The sequence below is a fragment of the Rhinatrema bivittatum genome, chromosome 7 (assembly GCF_901001135.1).
Source record: "Rhinatrema bivittatum chromosome 7, aRhiBiv1.1, whole genome shotgun sequence".
Lineage (NCBI taxonomy): Eukaryota > Metazoa > Chordata > Amphibia > Gymnophiona > Rhinatrematidae > Rhinatrema > Rhinatrema bivittatum.
The window spans coordinates 253,850,197-253,866,195 of NC_042621.1; the positions used below are offsets into that span (position 1 = coordinate 253,850,197).

At 44.5% G+C, this 15,999-nt stretch overlaps 1 protein-coding gene across 4 annotated transcripts in view; it reads right to left on the reverse strand.

Annotated features, from left to right (window-relative positions):
• The window catches only part of FANK1 (fibronectin type III and ankyrin repeat domains 1), a 211,103-nt gene that overhangs the window by 164,704 nt on the left and 30,400 nt on the right, over nt 1-15,999 (reverse strand). For all 4 annotated transcript variants that reach the window (XR_003857887.1, XR_003857886.1, XM_029610038.1 and 1 more), the window contains exon 2: nt 15,782-15,959. Coding sequence is in view for 2 of the 4 variants with exons in the window: in XM_029610038.1 (XP_029465898.1) it covers nt 15,782-15,959 (178 nt within the window). In the remaining 2 variants the exon portion in view is untranslated. The remainder of the gene's footprint in view (nt 1-15,781; nt 15,960-15,999) is intronic.

The following is a 15,999-nucleotide window of genomic DNA, read 5'->3' on the forward strand; positions in this document are numbered from 1 at the left end:
TGTCCCAAGTGTAGACAGGTGTAACAACGGAGATAGTGGGTATTGTATTAGAGAATGTATTAACTAAGTTTTGAATTTTAGAATGAAAATAATTACAAAGCTCATGAGGAGAATTAACTTCAGGGTATTTACATCCATTATTATGTTGTTTAGTTATGGATTTAACAGCGTTGAAAAGAACTTAGGATTATCATTGGCCTGTTGAATGCATCTTGAGAAGTACATTTTTTTTGCAGAGTTGACAGCTGTTCGATAGAATGAAAGTTGGTTATTAAAATGGTCAAAATTAACTGCAGGTTTAGGTTTCTTCCAAGTGTATTCAGATCTGTGAAGCTTTCTTTTATGTAAGGCCAAAGTACGAGGGTACCAAGCAGCGTACAAGGTTCTGTTACGGGATAGTTTTTGTATGGCAGCAAGCTTGTCCATGATGCTAGATAAGACTGAATTCCATGAGTTAACCATTAGGGATGTGAATCGTTTTAGGACGATTAAAATTATCGTCCGATAATTTTAATATCGTCTTAAACCGTTATGGAACACAATACAATACAGATTCTAACGATTTATCGTTATAAATCGTTAGAATCGTGAGCCGGCACACTAAAACCCCCTAAAACCCACCCCCGACCCTTTAAATTAAATCCCCCACCCCCAATAACTTAAATAACCTGCGGGTCCAGCGGCGGTCCGGAACGGCAGCGGTCCGGAACGGGCTCCTGCTCCTCAATCTTGTCTTCTTCAGCCGGCGCCATTTTCCAAAATGGCGCCGAAAAATGGCGGCGGCCATAGACGAAAAAGATTGGACGGCAGGAGGTCCTTCCGGACCCCCGCTGGACTTTTGGCAAGTCTCGTGGGGGTCAGGAGGCCCTCCACAAGCTGGCCAAAAGTTCCTGGAGGTCCAGCGGGGGTCAGGGAGCGATTTCCCCCTGCGAATCGTTTTCGTACGGAAAATGGCGCCGGCCATACGCGCCTTATCAATCATCCACCTTCATCATTTTTTAATACAACAAATTAATTTTTTCTTTTTTCTTTTTGTTAAAACAGTCCTCCATTCATGTAGACAAAAATGACTCTTTCAATTAATAGCATTGCCCTACACTGGCCGGTGTTTCGCTGGGTAAGCTTCCTCAGGGGCATGTAGAATCAATTCTAGCAAGAGCCATGTATCTAAAAGAATTAAATAAAGTTGCACATTTGTAGTTAATTAATAGCAAGTAGAAGTAAAATCAATACTTATCTATGACCACCATGGCTACCTTCTTAGATGGGACCAGACGTCTCAACCATCTTGTAGACGAAACAAACGGAGGAACCGGAACCGAGGCTGGCGTCCCTTTAAATATGCCATTTTGTAATGACGTCAGCCATCATTGATAAAGTAATAAATCAGCCAAAGAGTAATCTGTCAATTATAGTAAATAACAGAGATTAGCCCAAAAAAACATGTAGATCTAATTCGCTATTCAGTCCTTCCCAGACTTGATGGAGTGGGGAAAAAAGAGGTGAGCATGAGGGTCGCAGCCGTCTGTGACCGACAGGCATAACATGTACCTTGGCACAAATTGAACCAATGGCAGTTTAAGGAGGATGAAGCGGGTACTAAGTTATACCTTGTCGCTGGGTTGTAACTGTGGTGCGGCTCTGTGATGGGAATCATAGAACTTCTTGGTCTGTTGTCCAGCCTTCTGGAGAGGTTCTTTTGTGTGGTCCACAACTGATGTAATTCTTGCACCGATGCCTAGGCTGCAGGAGAGGCTATGGATAATGGCATTGGTAGTGGCGGTAACGGCTGACGTCCATAAACTAGTTGAAAAGGAGATGACCCAGTTGAAGCAGACTGATGTGAGTTCAGTTCGAATTCAGCCCAGGGGAGCAATTCAGACCAGTCACTTTGTCTGGAGTTGACATAAGCAAGGAGGAATTGTTTTAGTGTGTGATTCGTTCTCTCTGTCTGCCCGTTGGCTTGTGGGTGGTAAGCTGATGTAATATCCAATGAGATGTCAAATTTCTTGCACAGGGATCTCCAGAACTTAGCTGTAAACTGAACCCCTCTTTCTGAGAGGATATGCTTATGCAGCTGCTCATGCAGCCTACGACTAATTCATCGAGCTCATATACTTTCTTTTCAGAAATGAAATGTAAATATTGCATTGTTTAACCTCTCCCCTCTTCCAGTTCCAAGTTTATTTTCCCGGTTTTATTGTAACTTTCTCCCACCTTTTAATTGATTCTCTGTATTTAAAGTTCACAGTTGTATTGGAAATATTTATTACGTTACGCTATACTTTACACACATTGTTATTTGTAAACCGGGTTGATGTGATGCCTATCATGAAACTCGGTATAACAAAAATAATAAATAAATAATAAATAAATAAATAAATATGCTTAGGCATGCCATGTAGACGGAAGATGTGCTGGATGAATAACCTTGCTAGCTCCGGGGCAGACGTAAGCCGGGCAGTGCCACAAAATGTGCCATTTTAGAAAAGCGGTCAGTGGTGAACCAGATGGTGTTATTACCATTGGACAAGGGCAAATCAACGATAAGGTCCGTGGCAATGTGTGTCCATGGTTCACTAGAAGTGGACAGTGGTTGAAGGAGTCCCCAGGGACGGCCGACTGGAGGTTTCTTTCTTGCGCAGGTAGGACATAACTCTACATAAGCCCATACGTCTTCCTTCACAGAAGGCCACCAATAATATCTCTGTAAGGTGATGAGTGTTCTGGACTGTCCAGGGTGACCTGCAAGCAGAGAATCATGGCCCATCTGAGGATCTTCTTCCTGAGAAAGAGGGGTACCACTGTCTTCCCGGTGGGAACCGTGTGTGTGGCCGCAAGAAGTACCTTGGTAGGGTCAATGATATGTTGTGGTGTGTCCGTAACACCTTCTGGAATGAAGGAACAGGAGAGTGCATCTGCCCAGGTATTCTTATTCACTGGATGATACTTCAGTAAGAAATCAAATTAATTAAAAAATAGGGACCAGCGCGCTTGTCTATGGTTCAAGCATTGCACATGACGAAAGTATTCAAGAATTTTATGGTCAGTGTAAACCGTTATCTGGTGTTGTGCACCTTGAAGCCATGGGCGCCATTCTTCGAACGCCAATTTGATGGCAAGTAGCTCCTTGTCTCCTATCCCATAATTCCGCTCAGCAGGAGAGAACCGCCGAGAGAAAAAGGAGCATGGATGTAATGTGTGGGTGTCACTGTATTGACTAAGGACAGCACCAACTCCGAAGTCCGAAGCATCTACCTCGACAATGAATGGTCGTCGGGGATTGGGATGGCATAGACATGGTTCCTGAATAAACGCTTCTTTAAGTTTCTGAAAGGCATCAATGGCTTCTGCAGACCAATGAGGGGGATTGGCTCCCTTCCACGTCATGGCTGTAAGAGGCGCGGTTAAGTTGGAGTAGTGATGAATAAAGGACCTGTAGTAGTTCGTGAATCCAAGAAATCTCCACAAAGCCTTAAAACCAGTAGGTTGTGGCCAGTCCCATATACCTTTGGTCTTTTGTGGGTCCATTTGGAACCCCTGGCTGGATACCACATAGCCAAGAAATGGAACAGATTCCTGATGGAAAGACATTTTTCTAATTTGGCATATAGGTGATTATCCCTGAGTCTTTGGAGGACGTTGGCAATGTCTACTTGATGGTTCTGTAGATTTTGGGAGAAGACCAGTATGTCGTCGAGATATACTACTACATCACTGTACAACATGTCCCTGAAAATTTCATTCATCATGTTTTGAAATATAGCTGAGGCGTTGCAAAGGCCAAAGGACATGACTAAATGTTCAAAATGGCTGTCGCGGGTATTAAAAGCTGTTTTCCACTCATCACCCTGGCGTATGCGAACCAAGTTGTATGCCCCTCTGAGGTCCAGCTTTGTGAGTATTTTGGCCCCTTGGAGCCAATCAAAGAGTTTGGAGATCAGTGGCAATGGGTAGCGGTCCTTCATGGTGATCTTGTTTAGTCCACGGTAGTCTATACATGGGCAAAGGGATCCATCCTTCTTACCCACAAAAAAGAAACCGGCCCCGGCTGGAGATTTAGAAGGCCTAATGAAGACCTTCATCAAGTTCTCTTGACATAGCCCGAGTCTCTGACAGAGAAAGTGGGTACACCCTTCCTCTGGGAGGTTCGGAATTAGGTACCAAATTAATGGCACAGTCAAAGGACCGGTGAGGGGGCAGAGTATCTGCTGCCTTCTTAGAGAATACGTCCTGGTAGGATGAATATTGCTGAGGTAGGCCCGGAAGGGAGGTGGTAGTGGTTAGGCCCGGCATGGGGGTGACTTCTTGTAGACATCTCCCATGGCAGTCTCTTCCCCATTGGGATAGTTCCAAGGTGTTCCAGTCAAACTGGGGTGAGTGCGTCTGTAACCAAAGTATTCCAAGTATGACCGGGTATATTGCTTTATCCAAGACCAGGAAGGAGATGTTCTACGAGTTGTCTAAGTATGAAGTTTCTCCCGACAATGGAGTCCACTAGAACTAATGTGTGGAATTCGAGTGTATTCGAAATGATGGAGATGGGAAGAGTCAGTGGAGGAGATGGAGAAGGTAGACCTAGGAGGAGTCCTCCGGCAGATCCTAGGTCTGCAAGTTTCTCGAACAGATAGGACAGGAGGGGACCGCATGGCCAGGTTGTCCACAGTACCTGCAGAGGCCTAATCATTTACGATAACGCCTTCCTTGGCTGTTAGATGGCTGCAGACTAATTGCTTGGGTTCTTCCTCCTCGATACTGGGTATGGAAGGGGTCTGTGCAGGATGAGGGCATAGAACTCCCGGTGTCATCTTCTTAGGACCCTTTATTTCTTGTGAGCGCTCACACAGACGACGATCAATTCGTCCTGCAAGATCAATGAGGGAGTCCAAGGTATCAGGGAGCTCATGGGCTGCTAATTCATCTTTGATGCGGTAGTTAAGACCTTCCAGAAAAATAATCCGCAGACAACCCAGGTCCCAAAGCAATTTGGAAAACAAGGTTTTAAACTCAATAACATAGTCAGTCAGAGGTTTGGTACCTTGTTGACGGTGTAGGAGTGCAGATCCAGTGATGATCTTACAAGCAGGGTCGTCAAAAACTGAACAAAATAGGGTAAGAAAACCCGTCAAATCACTAAGGATAGGATCATTACACTCCCAGAGAGGTGAAGCCCAGGCCAGGGCTTTCCTGTCTAAAAGAGGCAGGATGTACGTAGTTTTGGACACTACGTCTGGGAAGTAGGTAGGCTGAAAGGAGAAGTGCATACAGCACTGGTTCAGGAAGCCTCTGCATAATAGAGGATCACCTGTAAAATGAGTGGGTGCAGGCAAGGGCACAGAAAGTCTTACAGATTCTGTAGGTGAAGAGGCGGTAGCCTTGTCAGGCAAAGATGTAGCGTTCAGTCGAGAACTGAACTGGTTGAAGTCGTTAGCCAGTGTCTCCAATGTCCTTTGCTGTTCAGCCTGATGCTGGGCCAGACCAGGGATGGCCTGAAGGGCTGAGAGCTGAGCCAGGTCCATGGAGTTAGCAATCTGTTATGTTTAAGTAAGAATGTGAACCCTGGGCTGAGCTCACAGGGTGGAGCCCTGTGAGCCTCACCATCAGCAGGCTCAGTCTCAGTGGCGTGAGATACAGCTAGAAGTGGAGACATTATAATGAAGGAAGGAAAAAGTAATGTCCACAGAATTGGAGATATAGTAGTACAGTCCTGGGCAATGGGAATTACCCAGAGTGAGACCACAGCTGAGAAGATCCGGTAGTGGCCCGTGGAGCAGGGTACGCCGGGGATCCCCTCTGACGAGTGTAGTCATCTCAGGAATACAGATCTGGTAGTGGCCTGCAGAGCGGGGTATGCCGAGGATGTCTGTACAGTAGATGTTGAAGAACTGGTAACGATGCCGGAACCCGGAAGTGGCTTCTGTAGATAATGTGTAGGTATTCTGTAGAGCAGGAAAGCTGAATGGCTTCTACTGAAGAAAGGCAGTAGTGGTCCAAGGTTCGGAGTACACCGCGTGGAATCCACAATACAATCTGTGTATAGAAACATAGAAATGGGGTAGTAACCGCCGCAATAAGCAAGCTACACCCATGCTTATTTGTTTACCCAGACTATATAATTCAGTCCTTGTTGGTTGTTGTCTGTATATAGCTCCACTTTTTTCATTCCCCCTGCCATTGAAGCAGAAGTAGAAGTCAGTAGAAGTCAATAGAAGCCAGTAGAGGTACTCACAGTAGATGGTTCCTGGAGAGAGATAGAGACCTGAGAAGCAGGTCTAGTAGCAGTCAGGCAGGTAGGCCCTCCGAGGAGCAGATAGCTGGGAATGCAGGGGAGGCCCCAAAGAGCTGGTAGCCGGGAATGCAGGGAAGCCCCCGAGGAGTGGGTACTCAGAGCGTCTGGATGCCAAGAAAGGCATCCAGACGCTCTGGAAGTTCTTGAATGTGGAGAATACAGCAAGATGGAACTCCTTGCTAACTCGAGGAAGGTAAGGGCTGGTCAGGTTAAATACACTAGCGGGTTGTAGTCATTGGGCAGGGACGCCCCTGAGGTTCCCGCCATGACGTGTTCAAATGAGGCCCTTGCGCGCGCACGTCTAGGTAACTCCAGGTCCAAGATGGCGGTCGGCAGCACCCACGCTGTCCCGGGAGTGCCGGAGAGGTCGGTGGGGACTGGCAGAGACCGCCATTCTTCCCAGACTTGATGGAGCAGAGAAAAAAAGAGGTGAGCATGAGAGGTTGCAGCCGTCTGCGACCGACAGGCATAGCATTAACCAGGTTCAAAGAAATTATATGAAACATTCTGGAACTTAACAATATTTACATGGAAATTTAAAGAAAAATTGAGCTCCTAATTTTAACACACAAGATCTCATCAAAAGAATCTTTCTTCTGAGTAACTTTAGAAACATCCAGATATATTCTAAATTTACAATTCATAAATTGTTCCTCACAATGTTTAAAAAACAACTTCAAAAAAGAGTCCCTGTCAGGTTCTAGGAGAAAAGTCGCAATTATAGCTGCAGCAATAACTGAATATTAATCTGAAACTCTAAAAATGCAGTCAGATGTAAACTCTCCACAGAAATAGGTGGCAACCTATCTACAGTTTGCCCTTCTCAACCTCTCTCTTCTTAAAAGTTGGGAGAAAATAAAGCAGAGTTGCTTACCTGTAACAAGTGTTCTCCGAGGACAGCAGGATGTTAGTCCTCATACATGGGTGACATCATCAGATGAAGCACGGCACAACTTTGATCTCAAAGAATCTAGAACTTTCAAACATGCCCTACTGAGCATGTGCAGCTTTAGTCATGACCCTGCCCCCTAGGCAGAGTCCCTTAGTCCATAATATAGCTAATCTATGGAGATGCCAACACCCAGGGGAGGCGGGTGGGTTTCGTGAAAACTAACATCCTGCTTTCTCCGAGGGCAAGCAGGATGGTAGTCCTCACACATGGGTGAATCCCTAGCTATAGACTATCCGAGCAGGACAAAGCAGGAAACCGCACAGTACAGAAGTGTTACCTATCTCTCTTTTGCCTGTGAGGCAGCCATCCCACAAGGGGTCCAAGCAGGAGAAGAGTTTCGATTCTACAAAGAAAAACCATAGAAATGACTGATACACAAAACATCATGCATAGCAGGGGCGCCTAAGGCAGAGGAGTGATGCAAGTATGAGCAGAAGCATACTCCGCATCAGGGAAAACATTACAAGCAGGGTTTCGGATCAGTAACCCTGACAATGAAGTAGGCCTAGAATCTCCTGGGTACAGGAAAAAGCCTAGAGATGTAAACAAGAGACGGACTCTTGGACGAAGGTTGCACGGTTTCCTTCCATGTTAGAAGACAAGTGAGGCCAGAGAACTCCCCAGAAAGAAAATGTGGTCCACTGACATCCGACGGACAAAATGTCTCTGCAGAAGTGTGCCCTTGTGTGACTGATAGGCCAATGGGCAGAAAAGCCCAAGCAACACTTGGAGAAAAATCAGCAAAAAATGGCAGGGCCTGAGACAGATCCTATGTCCTCAAGCATCAGACCAGCTGCCCATGCAAGACTGCATCAATAGTTTCAGGGGATGAATGGCAACCACTGAATAGATCACTAGCCCAACTCCTGAGCAGGAAGAGAAGTTAGGCCTGAAGCTCCCCCACACTGCACCCTATCAGGGCAGGGATATCCATCCTGTCTGCAGGATCGGTCAGGTGAACAGGAAGGCACTGTGGGCAACCTGGTGAAGAGAGAAAAGCTAAAGGAAGTATTGGCGAGAGTCTGGCAAAAATATAGGAGAAACGAGGTGTATCTTTCCCTTCAGGTATACACTAAGATATACCATGAATGCCTTAGTTTTTCCTCCCCTCCCTCGACCTCCCAACTGGAAGTCAGAGGGAGCAAGAACACAGGGAGGCAGACCACTGGACTGCCAGGGTATGCACAAGTCGCTAGGTGGTATATCCCAACCCCAAGAATGAGTTACCCACCGAGATAGAGCCCTCAGCCTGCTTGGAACAGCTGAAAATGAGAGCAAATTCCCCAGGGAAGAAATCCAAAAGTAATCCACTAAGAGGCAGGAAGCTGGGTTGCTGCAAGTGCAACCCCTATTGAACAGGATTCCTTCACCGGCCCCGAAATCCTAATGGTACCAGGGCAGGGCCAGGCAATCTTGGAACAGATTGCCAAGCACCTGGCTTAGGTATTAATACTCCAGGCATGAGTGCAAATACTTCCCTCAAGGAAGCACGAGGTCCAGTAATGGATCAATAGTTGCATGAACCAGGACTCCCCTGTCCGCAGACAGGGTTATCTCTAAAATGGGGAAGTATAGCTTGCAAGCCACAGCAACCAAGAGTAGCACCTCTGTTGCAAGGTCCCTTGTCCTCCAACTCCCTCAGCCATGGATATAGTGATAGGATGAAAGGCATACTCACCAGTTAAATGGACTAGAATCCTCCTTGCCGAGGTAGGGTCCCGCAAGCGAAAATGACTGCCCAGAATGGCCCACTGAGCTCAGCAGGTCTCAAAGTGACTCCTGGATGGGAGAAATCCTTAAGGTTCACCTGGGAGCTACTCTGGAAAGGCTGGATTAACAGTGCGCTGGTCACAGAAGTGCACGGGCAACCATTACTGGGCATGGCACCGAAGATGCAGCAGCAAGCTGCTTGCCCAGGCTCCTGCTCACCCTCTCTCTCAGGGTGACTGCACTGCCATCACCAGCAAGCAGGGGGGGAGGCTATGTCATCCAGGGCTCCTGCCCGTGGAGACTAGTTCCTTTAGGTGTGGGGGGATGAGCTCTTACCCCCACAGGAATGATATAGTCCTCAATCTCTTGACTGTCTGACCTCCATCAATGCCAAATGATCGGTGAAACGACATGGAACTCCTGCCTGGGTAGAACTCAGGCGAGTTCCCTGAGTTCCCAGGCTCAGCAGCTTACAAGGATCACCCATGGATTGCAATGTCACTCCTGCCAGCACTGGACAAAAGGTACAAAAACAGACAGAGCAAGGAGAGAACACAGAAACTAAACTGCAGGTGCAGTATATATTTTTTTTTCTTTAAAAAGGAAAAAATAGATTCTGCCAGACTGCACAGTGACTAAGGCCCATCATGCGGCTGGCAGACAGAGGAGAGAGGAAAAAGAGAAAGAAAAGAAAACTATTGTAAAGGAAAGAAAACAGCTGCAGATCTAGAAAAAATCACTTACAAAGAGGAAGAGAGCAAAGCTGAATACAGTGAGCACATGGCTCCCGTGACCACACGGTTCCGCGGAAAAAAAAAAGACACTGAGGAACTCTTCTTAAGGGGCAGGGTGGTGACTACAGCTGCACATACTCAGTAGGGCATGTTTGAAAGTTCTAAATTCTTTGAGATCAAAGTTCCATGCTGGGCTCCACCTGATGATGTCACCCATGTGCAAGGACTACCAGGTTCCATATTGGGAGCTACCACCCAGGAAAAAGATCTAGGCATCATAGTGGATAATACTTTAAAATCGTCAGCTCAGTGTGCTACAGCAGTCAAAAAAGCAAATAGAATGTTAGGAATTATTAGGAAGGGAATGGTTAATAGAACGGAAAATGTCATAATGCCTCTATATCGCTCCATGGTGAGACCACACCTTGAATACTGTGTACAATTCTGGTCGCCGCATCTAAAAAAAGATATAGTTGCGATGGAGAAGGTACAGAGAAGGGCAACCAAAATGATAAAGTGGATGGAACAGCTTCCCTATGAGGAAAGGCTGAAGAGGTTAGGGCTGTTCAGCTTGGAGACGAGATGGCTGAGGGGGGATATGATAGAGGTCTTTAAGATCATGAGAGGTCTTGAACGAGTAGATGTGACTCGGTTATTTTCACTTTCGAATAATAGAAGGACTAGGGGGCATTCCATGAAGTTAGCAAGTAGCACATTTAAGACTAATCGGAGAAAATTCTTTTTCACTCAACGCACAATAAAGCTCTGGAATTTGTTGCCAGAGTATGTGGTTAGTGCAGTTAGTGTAGCTGGGTTCAAAAAAGGTTTGGATAAGTTCTTGGAGGAGAAATCCATTAATGGCTATTAATCAATTTTACTTAGGGAATAGCCACTGCTATTAATTGCATCAGTAGCATGGGATCTTCTTAGTGTTTGGGTAATTGCCAGGTTCTTGTGGCCTGGTTTTGGCCTCTGTTGGAAACAGGATGCTGGGCTTGATGGACCCTTGGTCTGACCCAGCATGGCAATTTCTTATGTTCTTATGTTCTTATGCTTGTCCTTCGAGAAATTCTTGAAACAGGTTGGAATTTATTTACAGATACTTTTAGGATCTCTAATGCATACTTCTTAAACATCTCTAAAGGAGAAATCAACCTCATACTAGGAAAGTTTACAAAATGCAAATTTCTTCACTTAAATGAGTTCTCTATATTCCCATTTTATTCTTGAAAAAACAATTTTTCTTAATAACCGACTCCTGCTGTAACTGAGGAAATCTGTGCCAAGAGAGTTTGACCTAAGCCCTCAATGGCAGTCCCAATAGCTTCCAAAGTTACCTCCGTTGGTCTTACCAGATGGAATACCTAACATACGGGCCGATACAGGAAAAATCGCAGGCGAGCGCCCGCTCTCCCAGCGCGGGCACAGGACACTCTCCTGTGCGTGCGATTCAGTAACTTAATTTATTTAAATTAGGGCCAGCAGTAAAAAGAGGCACTAGGGACACTAGCGCGCCCCTAGCACCTCTTTTTGGACAGGAGCGGTGGCTGTCAGCGGGTTTGACAGCCGACGCTCAATTTTGCCGGCATTGGTTCTCGAGCCCGCTGACAGCCACGGGTTCGTAAACCGGATGCCGGAAAAATTGGGCGTCCGGTTTTCAACCCGTGAGCCGCGGGCCCATTTCAAATTTTTTTTTCTTTACTTTTTTTTTTTTTTTGTAATTTATTCTTTATTAGTTTTTTTCAATGATAACATCATGAAAACATTTACAAATATGTATCCCAATATTTCTAAGGCAATTATCCATAAACAAGACCATAATACTTTTGTTATACATACACCATAATTGGGGGAGATTATATAATCAATATTTTAAGGAAAAAACAATATCTATTTTAACCCCAATTTGGGACTATCTTAGATAAAATTTTACCACAATGGAGATAGGAGTATCTATTTATTTCTCAAGGACCTTTTACCTCTAAAATTTCAATTTCAGATAAAGATTGAGTTTTATCTAACAGGAATGTCTCTAAGTGCACAGGATCCACAAACCCAAATTTCTTCCCCTTTACTTTTTTTAACTTTCAGGACCTCCGACTTTAACTTTCAGGACCTCCGACTTCAGTTTTTACTGCTTTTCTGTGCACTTCCCCGGCACCGGCAGAAATTAACGCCTACCTTAGGCGCTTGGCTGCACATTTTACTTACTGAATCGCGCGGGAATACCTAATAGGGCCATCAACATGCATCTGCATGTTGCGGGCACTATTAGGTTCGGGGGGTGGTTGGACGCACGTTTTGGATGCGATATTACCCCTTTCTGAATAAGGGGTAAAGCTAGCGCGTCAAAAACGTGCGTCCGATCGCGGGTTAACAGTGCGCTCCACCGGAGCGCACTATACTGTATCGGCCTGATAGTAACATAATAATGAAAGCAGAAAAGGACCAAATGGTCCATCCAATCTTCCCAGCAAACTTCTTATGCCGTGCCATGCAGGTGACCTCCATGTTTCTGTTAAGGGTAGCAACTGCCTCTCCATGCAGTTATCCCCAAACTATATGATAACCCAATATTTTTACTGGGTGATGAGCCTTCTTGAAAATTCAGACAGTGCTGCTTGCTTATGGACTTGGCCATAAAAGCATTCCTGTGCTTTTTCCCTTATGTCTGCAAATCAGTAACTCAGACTGTAGACGTCAGGGCCTGTGTTGGTTGTCATCTGAATCCAATTTCTCTTCCCCCCCCCCCCCCACTTGCTGTCAAAGTGGAGAACAATGTTGCAGTTGTGTCTATAAAATCCCCAGACAGTTAAAGTAGGACCCTTGTTGGTTGTTGTCTAAATCCAATTCCCCTTTTCCCCCATGCCGTTGAAGTTGAGAGCAATGTTGCAGTTTCATCAAAAGCATTAAGGCTTATTGGTTAAGTGTAGTAACCACTGTACCATCAATTTACCCACATGCACCCTTTTCTTCATTTCTATTCTCTAGCCTTTAGGGATCCACAGTGTTTATCCCATGCCCCTTTGAATTCTTTGACTATTTTCGTCTTCACCACCTCCTGGAAAGTCATTCCAGGCATCCACCACCTAATTCGTGAAGAAATATTTCCTGACACTGGTTTTGAGTCGTCCCCCCCAGAGTTAAATTTCATGACCCCTAGTTCTACTGTTTCCTTTCCAAAAGAAAAGGTTTTAAGTTCATGCATCATTAAAACCATACAGGTATCTGAAGGTCTGTATCATATCCCCCCTGCACCTTCTCTCTTCCAGGGTACACATATTTAGATCCTTCTGCTTCTCCTCATAAGTCTTCCAATACAGACCCCCACACCATATTGCTCGCCCTTCTCTGAACAGCCTCCATCTTGTCTCTAATCTTTTTGAGATACGGGGCACCAGAACTGAACATAGTACTCCAGGTGAGGCCTCACCAAGGACATGTAAAAGGGCATTATCACCTTTTTTATTGGTATTCCTCTCTCTATGCAGCCCAACATTCTTCTGGCTTTAGCTATCACCTTGTCACACTGCTTCACCATCTTCAGATTGCCAGACACGATCACCTGAAGATCCCTCTTTTGGTTCATGTACATCACTCTTTTACCCCCCATCACATACAGCTCTTTTAGATTATGACATTCCAGATGCATAAATCTGCACATCTTAGCATTGAACCCCAGTTGCCAAATCTTTGACCAAGCTTTCTTACATCACTTTTCATTCTCTCTATTCCTTCAGGCATGCACTCTGTTGTAGATCTTAGTATTATCTGCAAATAGACAAATTTTACCTTCTATCCCTTCCTCAATGTTGCTCACAAAGATACTGAACAGAACCGGTCCTAATACCAATCCGTATAGTATTCCACTTAACATGGTTCTCTCTTCAGAGTAGGTTCCATTTACCATTACATGCTGTCTCCTATCAGTCAACCAGTTTGTAATCCATGCCACTACCTTGGTGTTCATTCCTAAGCTTCTCATTTTATTCACAAGCCTTCTATGTGGGACTGTATCAAAAGCTTTGCTGAAATCCAAGTACATCACATCAAGCACTCTTCCTTAATCCAATTCTCTAGTTACCCAATCAAAAAAATCAATCAGATTTCTTCCCCTGGTGAATCCATGCTGCCTCAGATACAGAACCCAACCAATTGTAGATAGTTCACTATCCAGCAACGTCTTCATTAATTTTCCCACCATGAGGTGCAGCTAACTGACCTGTAGTTTCCAGCCTCCTTTCTGCTACCATTCTTGTGAAGTGAGACCACAACCGCTCTTCTCCAATCCTTCAGCACCACTCCTGTTTCCAGGGATCTATTCAACAGGTCCTTCAGAGAACTCCCCCACCACATCTCTGAGCTCCCTCAGTATCCTGGGATGTACCTCAGCCCCATGGCCTTGTCTACTTTCCGTTTTCATGGCACATTTTATACATTCTGTTCTATAAATGGAGTTTTGTCTACCCCATCCCCATCTATGGTCTTGTCAACCAGCAGCAGTCCTTCATCAGCTAGAGTACTTCAGCACGCCGTAGTACTTCCCTTACTCCAAGGTGACCCTATAGGACATCACCTTGTTCCTGCACACCAAGGAAATCCACATCACCTGAAAATTTCACCACACTGGGGCAGGGCCCAAGGCCACCTGAGCTCACATCCCCACTTGCATGATCTGCTGTAGCTTAATGTGTTTCACCATCATTGGAACTCCAATAAATCAGCGTTGCGTGAATGACATCATCAGACATTGCCACTACTGTCTGTGGAACAGCTGAGGCTCTCAAACACCGTATCACCACTGAATCTGCAGGTGGACTCCTCAACCTCAACGATAAGAATGTTTCATGCCCAGGAGACAGCGGGGGCACAACTTCCCTCCCCGTTTCTCCTAATTGATCCATACTGGGGACAGACTGAGAACAGAAGACAAAACTTGTCTATTGGATCATACAGCACCTGAAGTTCAAAGATTTCAGGAAAGATCTAGGTCTCCCTTTGTCTATGGTAAACAAAAGCAGGTAAAATGCACCTGCTGCTCTGCTCCTTCAGTCCACCATTCTTGATCAGATCTCTAAGCCCCTTTTTACCCCGATACCTGCATACAGGGTGAGGAATTGTAACACATCCAATTTATGCAAATAAATCACTGCTTACCCTCAATAATCCCACTGAAAGTTACCTTTATAATAGGCATCTATTTTAATCTTTCTAAAGTTATTTTCAAATATTTTATATTCTATGAAAACACTGTACTGTTTTACATATCTACTACTATTACTACTTATCACTATATATCTGCTGCTACTACTACTTATTTCTATAGCACTACTAGATGTATATTCTCTTGTTGCTAACACTTATCAATCACAAAAGTAGTGGTGATGAGCTTGGGGGGGCTGCAACTAATTAAATTATTTTACAAGCAACTAATTTAATTATCCAGGGAGCAAATAATTTAATTATTTTATGAGAACAAAGAGTGTGTCACTTAGTGGAGCTGAACTGCTAACACTCTTTAATTTAAAAAAAAGTTCCATACTGAACTAATGAAGCCTACTTTGAGAGATGAATACACATCCAAAAAATATGCCTTTTAAGATCCCCTTTGAACCCTGTTTTGTACTAAAAAATTTGTGTGGTTAGGACATTAAACACAAAAGTAATTTGGAAAAAATTGGGGGAGGACAGATGGATATGGCGATCTCACAGATTTTCTCTTTGGACAGTAGATTAAAAATCGGTAGCGGTGACAACCTCTTGATAAGAAATTGGCAGCATATCAGTAGTGATGGGTTCAAAATAAAAAAAATTGCACTTACCCACTCTAAAGACATATAAACCCCTGCACTTCCATTTCCAAGGTCCTTCTTGTTGATAATGTGTAATATAAACTTACCTACAAAAAGAAAGAAGCCTTTCTACCTAGGGCACCGTCTATCCTCCAACAAAATAACTAATCAAGCACCCTCTGCATAAAAAGAATAAGCATGCTTCTTTTATCTCAATTCCCTTCTTCAAAGTTTCACAAATGCTAGATTTTCATTGCTTAAAACAAAATATTCTAATCTGTTTTTCACTTAACATTGTACTTACGTGTAAATAGTACCATAAGTATGAGTTTTGGAATCCTCTTCCTCAATCGAAAAATTCAACCACTGATCATGGCTGCTTGTCCTCTGTAAATTTTTGTCCAAATCCCAATATAGTTCAATACTGTGATGAGTCACTGTTCCTACTACTGGAGGATCTGGCTTTGGTATATCAGCTTGACCTAAAAATAAAATATATTTTAAAACATTTCTATGACAAAT